We start from the raw sequence: 11,017 nt of genomic DNA, 5'->3' as shown, positions 1-11,017 counted from the left end.
ATTTGTTTATAAGTTTGGCTAAAAAATTTCCTGACATCAAAAGCTGTTGTAAAATGTCATGTATTCTTCCTGGTCATTGATTTTGGTATTTGTGTTTTCACCTTGAATGTTGTAATGCTGTAAAAGAAGTATCTTTAGAGTCCCATGGTCTCTTCGAAATGGGTCAATTCTCTTACCAGAGGAGAGATCGGAATAGTACCTAGAGACACTAGGTAAAAGGTGTAGAGACACTGCCTATATGGTCCCCTGTTGAGAATGAGAAAAAGGCACCCAAATACAACCCTTTAGGTTCAGGGCTGGGCAAATGGAGTGCAGGCTATGTTTCAGCCCCTCTTTGCCCCAGAGTCTAGATGTCCTATGCCATCTATAGGACTTTACCACTTCCTCACGTCATTGTACCCTCCTAACTCATCCTCTGCCTCTAGGCTTTTATTCTTTTCCCCATCGACTCAGCTTATTTCTGTCAGATTTTCCTAAAACACTGCCTTTTATCATGTTACTCAAACACCTTTATCAGCTTACCTCTGCCAAGGTATGAGAATTCAGATTCCTTAAGTTAGCATTTTAAAGCTTTCCACAATCTCTCAAGTCTCCTTTAATGTCTTTTCCTGCTACTTATCACCGCAATCTTTTTGTTCGGATTCATTTAGAGTATTTGCTGTTCCCAAAACATTTTACATATTCCCCAAAGTCTTATGTGCCATGTAATTACCATCTGTATTTATATATGTTTGTTTAATGTCTGTTTCCTAACCTAGACTCTAAGCTCCACATCATATGTTGACTTTTGCATTTAAAGCATTAGAACAATTATGCTAACATCAACGAATAGTATTATTTTATTTTTTATTTTTATTAAAAAAATTTTTTGGGGGGTGACATTGGTTAATGAAATCCAGTAAGTTTCAGGTGTACAATTTAACAGTAAGGCATATATATATATATATATATTGCATTGTGTTTTACCCTCCTGTAGTTAGATTTCCTTCTGTCACAACATATTTGACTCCTTTTACACCATCTACTACCTTTTTCCTTCTCCCCACCCCTCTTCCCTCTGGTAACCACTAGTCTACTCTCCATGTTCATGAGTCTCTGTTTGTCCTGTTCTTTTGTTGCTTTTAGGTTTATATCCCACATATAAGTGATATCATGTGGTTTTCAACTTTTTTTGTCTGGCTTATTTTGCTTAGTGTGCTTATCTCGAGGTCTATTCATGTTGTCACAAATAAACCAGTATTACTTTAATCTGAACCGATGTTTAAGGATAACCTTGAAAAGAGCTGGCTGATGTCAACATTGGTCTCACATAGCTCTAAATAACACTACCCTCAGTATTTACTCCGCAGAAGCCACATATCAACAAGGCCTTCACTTTGGGTCTAGTTATTCTTGTACTTGTGATAGCTTTATCACAAGTCACTTCTGCTTTTCCTTTTCCTTCTCGTCTTCTTTTCCTTCACCTTCCTCTTGTTCTTACCCCTCTTTTCCCTCCTCTTTTCTTTTAGGTTCAGTATTTGATGATAGCCAATGGAATGGTTCTCTTGCTTCACTGAGAAATCTAATTGCTATTCCCTTCTAATTTAATCAATCTTATAACCCCTTTCAAATTTGAGTCCCTGTCCAGGAAAGAGATTCCATCTTTACAGAATCTTTTTGTTCCTGAGTGAGACAACTATGGCATAGAAAGGCATTTCACTGGACTTAGAATTCATCAACATGGATTTGAGTTCTGATTCTGTCACTTGCTTGTAACCTTTATTAAGACACAATTTTTATGAGCTTTCTTCATAGGTAAAATGGGGATAAAGGTGCTAGTGAATTAGGGGTGAATAATAGGGTTATTAAGCAGTATTAGAACTCAAATAAAATTAGTATTCTCGGTTAGCACAAATCAGTGAATTTTCTTCAGCAATGTTTTACTTCCTAGCTAAAAACTGTAAAGAACTGTATCAATTTTAAGTATTATTATTAGATGCTCTTGCCTCCTTATCTTCCTGTAACTTCCTCTGTATCAACTTCTAGTCCCAGCCCAAGCCCATGTGTAGCTTTTTCTATTTTTAATTCCCTATCTTAAACAACCTAGTATCTTTCACTATATTTAATTTATAATGCTTCACAAATAGTTTATTTGTATTTGTTTAAAAATGGCAAATATACCAGAAACACAAAATGTAGCTTTATGGTCTATCAAAAGAAAAAAAAAATCAACCCGCTACTCTAAAATTTAGGATAGATGTTAATAAATATTCATTGTATCAGTTTTTAGGAACAACAGGGCAGAAGCACTCTATTCGGTGAAATTTTTCTTTTCTTATTGTCATCTGAATTGAGGCCACTAAAAACTCATGACCAGATTATCAGAATAGGCAACTAAGAGGTTTCATTTCTTCCCTTCAGATTGTCCATGTCACTGATAGGTCATTTATTCATTAATTCAAGAAACGTTTATTATGTGCTAAGTACAAAGCACAGACTAATTTGGGCAAAGATGTGAAAAAAAAGGTTATATTCGGTGTTAAAATGCTATACAGATAGATGTCTAACAACCTTCACTGTCTTCGTTCTCCATTGCTCATATTGTATAGTCAACTTCAAATTCCTTAACCTGGCATTTAAGATTATCCATAATTTGGCTTTAAAAGATCTTTCTAATCTTTAACATTTTTATAACCAAACAGATTTATTTGTAAAAGTTCCAAGAAAATGTTTTATACTTTTTAGCGTTTGGGTTTTTGCTGAATTTGTTCGACATGATTAAAATTTCCTCCCTAAAATAAAATAAAATTTTCTCACTAAGCCTTTGGCCTATTTGCATCCTACTCATTCTCCAAGATCTAGATGAAATATGACCATGTGGTAGAGCTTCCTCTTACAATTTCTACTCAGAGTGATCTGATTCCCCAAATCATTACTGCTTCTTCAAGTCACCTGACAATCCTCTGAAGCTATTACTTTTTTGTATTATTCTAGTATTTTACTGTTATTTAACTTTTTATGTTTCATCTTATCTCACTACCTGGATGTTAAACTATCAGAGATGAGATTATTTCTTAACGGTATTTTGGAAAAGATCTAGCAAAGATTGGTAGACTCATAAATGAAAAGATATATTGTATTTTTGAAGACTCAATTATAAAGATATTAGTTGTCTCCAAATTAATCTATAAATTCAATGTAATTCCAAGAAAAACCCCTGCAAAAGAGAGGATAAATTATAGTGAAGAAAATAGACATGATCCTTGGAGTTTACAGTCAGCTGGACAGTCAGACATCTCACAAATACATAAAAATATGTTTACAATTTGTTATAAAAATAATACTAAGGTGCAGAAGTCCAAGCCAAGTGAGGAAAACGAGAAAGATCTAATTTAGACTGAGGGCAGGGGATCAGAGAATTCTATCAAAAACCACACAAAGTGTTTTTGTTTTCTAGGATGCAAGCCGCTAAACTCTTCAGAAGCCTTGGCGCCCCACGGTACAGTCAGGGGACCGCCGACTCTATTCTACGCTGTTATGGCGTGAGAAGAGTGTTCATCATTTGAACTTCCCGATTTTTCCCCAGAGTCTTCCTAGCATCTTTCTGCCAGATCCTCCACTTGGCTGTGCCAGTCTCCCGCCTCGTCAATCTCTCACGGGAACCTGATTTTGAGTTTTCTCTCTCTCCCTGTGCCCCGCAAACCTAGAAATTCAGGGAGGCGGCTCCTCGGATGGCTCGCGGCCCGGCCGTTTCACTTGGCCACACAATCCACCCCTCCCCGGCCGAGCGGGAGGTGGGCTGGAGGCGCGCGGGATGGCGAGGGTGCCCGGCGCCTCTCTCGCAGAGGTGGCCGTCTGCCCCGCGCGAGCGCTGGATGCGCGTTCCGGGCCGTCTGTGCCCGGCGCGCGCCGCCGGCCAGCGCTCGCTCCCGCCCCTTCTCGCGCTCGCCGCGGCTCGGACAGCGCGCGCCGCCTCACGGTAGTCCTCAGGCCCCCGTCGGCCTTCGCGGCGCGCGCACGGGACCGGCCCAGGCACCCCACTCGGGCCGGCCGGCTCGCGAGTTTGCTCGCCCCGCCCTCCACCCCCTGGCGCCGCAGCTGGGCGCTTGCGCGGGGCGCGTGGCCGTGGCCGGGGTCCCTGCCGCAGCCAGTGCAGCCGCGGCTGCGGCCGCCTCCGTCTCCGCCTCAGTCAGTCAGTCAGTCCCCAGCAATGGCGGAAGGAGGTGAGCGAGAGGAGCTGCTCTCGCCGCCTCCTGTCTCTCCGGCCAAGCGCCTGTGCTCGTGGCCCAGCCCGCGGGCTCACCACCCTCGCGGGTCGCCCGGGGCGGCCAGCGGCGGGGTGGGGGGCGTCGGCGGCAGCTGCCTGCCCCTTGGGGCCCGCCCCCACCTGCAGCCCGAGTCCTTGCTGGACTGCGCCGCCAAGACAGTGGCGGAAAAGTGGGCGTACGAGCGGGTGGAGGAGCGTTTCGAGCGGATTCCGGAGCCCGTGCAGCGCCGCATCGTCTACTGGTCCTTCCCGCGGAATGAGCGGGAGATCTGCATGTACTCCAGCTTCCAGTACCGGGGCGGCCCCGGCGCCGGCGCGGCCGGCAGCGCCACGGCGGCTTCGCCAGCCGAGGAGGGGCCGCCGCCACCCCCCGGGGCCGCCGCTCCGGCCGGCTCCGCCCCCGGGGCCGCCGCGGCGGGGGCGTCCTCGGGGCTGGGCGCAGGGGCAGGAGCAGCTGGCGAGGGGCTGCCGTTCCGCCGGGGCATTCGTCTGCTGGACAGCGGCTCGGTGGAGAACGTGCTGCAAGTCGGTAGGTGCTCGCCCGACCCCTCTCTGGTCCCAGGCCGCTCCTTCCGCAGGTGCTCTTCCGCAGGTACCTTGTCTCTGCGCGACTCCTGGGCCGAGACCCCGGCTTTCTGCCTAACTCTTCTTCCCCTGCCAAAGGACAAACTAGTCACGTTAAAAACTTTTCTCAACATTTCCTTCAGGTCCACTGCTGCTCTTCCCCCCACTGGCCCTCTACCCCCCCCCTTTTTTTGTTTGTTTGAAGAGCGAATAGGTCTATTTTTTTTACTCTGCATTCTACACCCCTACACCGAAGGCAAAAAGAATGGGGGAGGAATGTCTTTTTGTATGTAATAATTTCGGGAATTTTTTTTCAAATATAAGTTTAGAGAGGAGAGACTCGTTAGTAAATCTGGAGCAAGCGGTGTTACAGGGAGGGTGTGAGGGACAGGCTGTCGAGGGCAATCTATAGTCTTAGATTGAAGCAGAGTATAATTAACTTTAAAATTGGAGAAAATCAACAAAATACCGTGCATTTCAGACAATTAAAATTTTCTGCTTTAATAATTTTTCCCCATGGACCCGCGATACTTGGGAATCTAGGCTGCGGACTTAACAATAACGGAAGATGGAAATGTGACAGCTTCTCTTCTCCACACCCCCACCACCCAAGGAAAAAAAAAACGACACAATCTGGAGTGGGGGTGGGGTCTGTCTTCCTTGTCACACTGGGGTAAATCAAAAGCTGGTCACGTTGGGTTTTTCAAATGCTTCTCATTTAACAAGTCTTCGTGTTTGCTTTTGTTTTATCTTTGTGGGGAAAATGAAAAATGATTTCTTTTGCTTTTACTCCTCCAGAGCATCTAGTCAGTTTATTAATATTATTAAATATACAGTAGTCCTGATTTGTGGAATGGTTAGGGAAAAAGGAAAAAAATGACATTGTTTAACATTGACTTGCTACGTGGAAAATTGAAGCACTGATTTTTTTCTATCTGGACTATTAGCATTCTGGAAGTACACATTATCATTATGCATTTTATTGTACAGAATACGCTCATATTTATTGAAAAATGTTGAGTTTTGAAAGGAGTTGGAGAGAGGTTGTTTTTGAATTAAGCAAGCATAAGAACACACATACACATGCACTCCAAACATCTCTCTTCTCCCCCGGTGAAACTAACATATTTGATTTTTTTTCTTTTGAATAGTAGTACATCGTGTTTCATATAATCTACTTCTGGTTATTGAGAATCACTGAATCTTGTGTTTCTTTTTAAAAACAGTGTATCACAATTTGTTTTGCAAATGTGAAATGTAAATTTATCTACTTTTATACTGTGTCAAATACAGTGACAGTGGATTGAGAAAGTTTTGTTTATTTGAAAAAGGCTAGTCTTTTGTGTGTATTTTTGAAAGAATGAATTGAACGATCAGATAATTAAGATGTACAGCTTTAACACTGAAATACTGAAAACGTGAAAATGAAAATAGGCATTTATTTCTCTATTAGTCTGTAAACTTTATTCTTTGTATGAGTTTAGCTCCGTTAACTTTTAAGATTCTCATTTAAAATATTTAAAATGAAAAGTGTCAATTTATTGGTCGTTTTATAGTTAGAAATGGATTTTAAAGACTTCAAACTTAAAGGAACAAATGAGAGAAAGGAAGAATTTTTTAAAGAGGTATATGTTTTGAAAGTGAATATAATGTCAAGTTCAGAATGAAATCAGATTTTGTGGGTGATCAGATATATTTAAATCAGATATTTTCCTTTCATAATACCATAGTTGGCATGCTTATTGAGGGTAATGAGCTTTGTATGATAGTTTCCAGGACTGGAGAAAAGACACATAAGATTCTCATTCTGGATTTTATAGATGAAGGTAGGAGAATGAATTAATCACTTTTAGGTGTGTAATCCTATTTGCGAACCATGAGCTATGTAATTATTATTTTTCTGACCTTACTTTATGCTAATGAGCGTGGAAGAGAAAGATATTCCATTCTGTATCATTATGAGTGCTGTATCTTGGCATGAACCACCCATCTTTTAATATGTAAAATTAGAGACTTATCACTAATCTCTTAAAATTTGAGTATGTGACTTAATCTAGAAGATAGGTTTAATAAAAGTATTACCAAAAATTGAGTGAGAAAGTAATTCGTATATAGCAAGAATAATCATGTTCTTCAGTTTATAACTTCATTGCAAACTCGATTCAATTACTAAGGGGTGCTAATTAAAAATTCTACGTATTTCCTTTCTGTTTTCCAAGCCATAGTTATAACCTCAGAATTGGGAAGTTAGTCAAAACTGATGCTTTAGTAAGGAAGGGAAGTTAGGGCATTTCTATAACAACATCCATTTAAAGAAAAGATTCATAAGGGGATTTAATTGGAAAAAAACCAAAAAGACCTTACGATAAAAATAATTATTTATTTATTTTTTTAAAAATAAATACATTTAAAAAGTAAAGGCTGTACAACACAAAAATAAATTAGACAACACCAACAAAACATTTGTACAAAAAGTAAGTATATTAAATTCAGTAAATTCTGACTATTTTCCACATGGAATCCGGTGATGGGAAATCATAGACTGGCTGAAAAGCAAGTACTCTGTAGATAACATCAAATTTTAAATCACAACTAAAACTTTCCCAGGTTGATGTAAACAAATGGGAGAACTAAAGGTTGTTAAGCTCAAAGGATATGTTTCTTTTACATAACAGTACTGAATCAGAATTATTCTTCCTTTTAAAGGGAGGAAATTGTAAATTAGTCTTTTCATAGACATCTGTAAGTTTGAAACTGTGTGAATAGACTTACAGTCTGATCACTCAGTATTATGAAGGTAATAGAGTTCAGATGTTTTAAGTATCTGCATTTTAACCTGTTTAAGAAGCCCTTGGAAATAGCAATAACATAAACCTTGGGAAAATGCTTATTCAGGAGTCTGCAGATGGTATAAAATAGGACAACGGTAATTTACTAATAATTTTAAGACGTGGACCCTTTTTGCTATCCACATTTTAAATTAATTTGTCTTTGATAAAACTTGAAAATGTGTGCCTTCTCAGAGAAATCTGAATTGATTGAGGGAAAAGAAGTATTAACAATTTTTCTCTCTTAAATGCAGAAATATTTTATTTAGTTAGATTAGATATTTAGATTTTTAAAAGTTGGGTTAAGGCATGCTAGGGGCTTTCTGTGCATTTATATCCTAATTATATAAATATCCAGATTCTGACAGTCTACTTCAACAAAACTGCATGTTTTTGGTCTATACATTTTCTCATAAGCACATAATTTGTCCTTGGATAGTCTTCAAGACTAGAGTCACAATCCTGTGTGTCTGTCTTCACATGGCCATTTTATAAGGACAGCCGTCATATTGGAGTAGGGGCCCACCTTACTTCAGTATGACTTCATTTTAACTAAATACATGTGCAATGACTCTATTTCCAAATAAGGTCATGGTCTGAGGTACTGGGGCTTAGGACTTCAACATGTCATTTTTTAGGGGATACCACTCAACTCATACTTGTTTCTTGTTGTGTAACAATTTCATGTGAATTTTAAACTTTTTTACATTGGCTATGGCTTAAATTTTAAAATCACTGCATTTAACAAGGTAAGCATTATTTTAATGTAATTGATTTAATTTGCATAATTATTAATATTTTTAAAATGTGCGGAACTTTTTTGACAAATGAGTGGTTATTTAAAGGTTAAGCCTGTCATTATTCTTTATAAAAAAATTCTGACTATGCAATTCAGCACTCATGCATGCATGGCCAGATTACTGTGGGATATTGTTTTTATGCATACCACTTATAAGTCATCTTTAGAAGTAGGTAACCCTGAAAGCATATGAACAATATCTTACCCAAGTTAAGAACAGTTGTTTGTATACTTATTGTCATTAGTACTTCAGGAAATGCAAATCAAAACTCAATAAGTAGACAGATTAAAAATAAAAGACTTACAATTCCAAGTGGTAGCAAGGATGTGAAGCAACTTGAACTCCCTTATCTTGCTGGGGGGAATGCAAAATGATACAACCACTTTGGAACACAATTGTTTATGAAGTTAATCATATACTTAATCATAAGATTCAGCAGCTCTATTCTTAATTATTTAAAGAAATTAAAACATGTTCACATAAAGACTTGTACTTGAATATTCAGAGCAGCTTTATTCAGAATAGCCTTAAACAGGAAACAACCCAAATGCCTATCAAATCGGTGAATAGATAAAAGGCATTGTTGTATAGCCATATGATAGAATACTCTTTAGCAATAAAAAAAGACAAACTGATAGTTAAGCAACGTGGATGCATCTTAAAAGCATTATGCTAAATAAAAGAAGCCAGCTCAGAAAGAGTACATACAAAACAATTTTATGTATGTGAAATTTTAGCAAGCTTAAAGCTATAATGACAGAAAGTAGATTAGCAGTTGCTAGGGAAGAGGAAAGTGGGGTATGAGAAAACTTTTTTGGGTAATAGAAATGTCTGTATCATGATTATGGTAGTGGTTACATGACTGTTCATTTGTAGAAACTTATTGAATTGTATACTTAAAATGAGTAATTTTGATTGACTACAAATTGTACTTAAAGATTAGATTTTAAAGGAAAAAGTAGTGAGTTCCACTATTCTTAGTGTTATCAACATTTTTAAAACATTGTAGGCAATCAAAGCATTATATAATATTTATTACATAAATGTCAACTTTCTTTTCTACTTCAATCTATTCTATCTTTAGATTTATTAATGGATCTCAATGAAAATTATTCTTTATCTCTTAAAGAATGTCTATTTCGAAAAGGTCTTTTGCAAAAGTATATAAATTCTTGTCATTGTCACCATCAAAAGACACTTGTATAAATGTGAAGCCAACATATCATTTTATTCATGTTTGTTCACTTAGTCATTCATTTATAAAACTTATATTTAATATTTTTCAATGTTCTGTGAAACATAGTATATAATTTCTACATTTCAGGAGTAGATAGTATAGAATACACGTATAAAATAGCATTTAACACCAGGTTTTGTAGTGTTAGAGGTAGTTATGGTAGAGGCAAAGAGTAGGAAGTGATTAACTGGAGAAATGAGAACAGTTGGATATATTGCTCTATCTTAATATAATTTCAATGATGAAAAATATTAAAATTATGTCCGATATTACAAAAAGATTGAAAACACTTTTGTTGCTTACAAGGTCTATTAATCCTTCATGAAATTCCTTTTATATTGACATTCCTATACTCTAGTCCATAGATGATTCAAAGGAGTAACATTGGCAGGTGGGAAGATGACAAAAATATCACTCGATATTAATCATTTTTTTCAGAATAAATTTCACAGATTTCTGTTTTTATAGTAGTTTTGTTATCTTTTATAATCCTTTTTTTCCTTTTAAAAAAATTGTTGCTTTTAGGTACAAATGTATGATAGAGCTAATCAGCAAAATAGAGTTTGGTCTATCCAGTCATTATTTTATGGTCTGTAAGCAACAGGAAAATGTATTATGTCTTTGAAAACCTTGGGGATAATTATATTTTTCCCCTGTTCATTCATGGTTTTATTGATTGGAAACTTAAAGCATTAATACATTCAGGAAAAACCAACCTGTTTTTATTTTGCTAAAATATATCAACACCTGGTAGTGTCACATGACTGGCAAGCATTGACATACACTGATGTTAGCAATATAAAATCATTCCCCATGTTATAGCTTCCTATGGCGAAAAAATAATCTTGCTAATCTTTTCTCTCACTCAGTATTTATTATTGTACTCTACTATCATATATTTGCATATATGTATCATTATCACATATAATATATAATAACAATCTAATATAATCATATATGCAGGGACCGTGCAGCAGGTAGCCTCATTCTAGCTTCTCACTGTGTCTGAATTTCTTCAACTGGAAGTGGACAGAGTGATGGTACTAATGGTAGTTTTGAGGATAAATTAATATGTAAAGTATTTAGAACAGAGCCTTGCACTTAGGTGCTATGTAAATATTCGCTATTATTATTATTTTACCAAAATGGTTGAGCGTATTCTATGTTCGTTACCTTTCCTTCTTCAACCTTCTCCCCACCTCTGAAGCCTTTTCAGTTTGACTTGTGCTTTCACTCACTTTATTAAAATTGATCTCTTAAAGGTCACCAGTGACCCATGATGCCAACACAGTATCCTTCCAGTCCTCATCCTTCATGACCTCTGTACTGAATTTTCTGTAGT

The 11,017-nt window shown here is 37.9% G+C and overlaps 1 protein-coding gene across 1 annotated transcript in view; it reads left to right on the top strand.

Annotated features, from left to right (window-relative positions):
* Positions 1–4,125: 4,125 nt before the first annotated feature.
* The window catches only part of ZSWIM5 (zinc finger SWIM-type containing 5), a 138,669-nt gene continuing 131,777 nt past the window's right edge, over positions 4,126–11,017 (top strand). The window contains exon 1 of the mRNA XM_016123497.2: positions 4,126–4,775. Within this exon, the coding sequence (XP_015978983.1) occupies positions 4,190–4,775 (586 nt within the window). The 5' untranslated portion in view covers positions 4,126–4,189. The remainder of the gene's footprint in view (positions 4,776–11,017) is intronic.

Source organism: Rousettus aegyptiacus, unplaced genomic scaffold (genome assembly GCF_014176215.1).
Source record: "Rousettus aegyptiacus isolate mRouAeg1 unplaced genomic scaffold, mRouAeg1.p scaffold_m13_p_1, whole genome shotgun sequence".
NCBI classification, from domain to species: Eukaryota; Metazoa; Chordata; class Mammalia; order Chiroptera; family Pteropodidae; genus Rousettus; species Rousettus aegyptiacus.
This window is presented reverse-complemented; position numbering and strand designations above follow the sequence as displayed.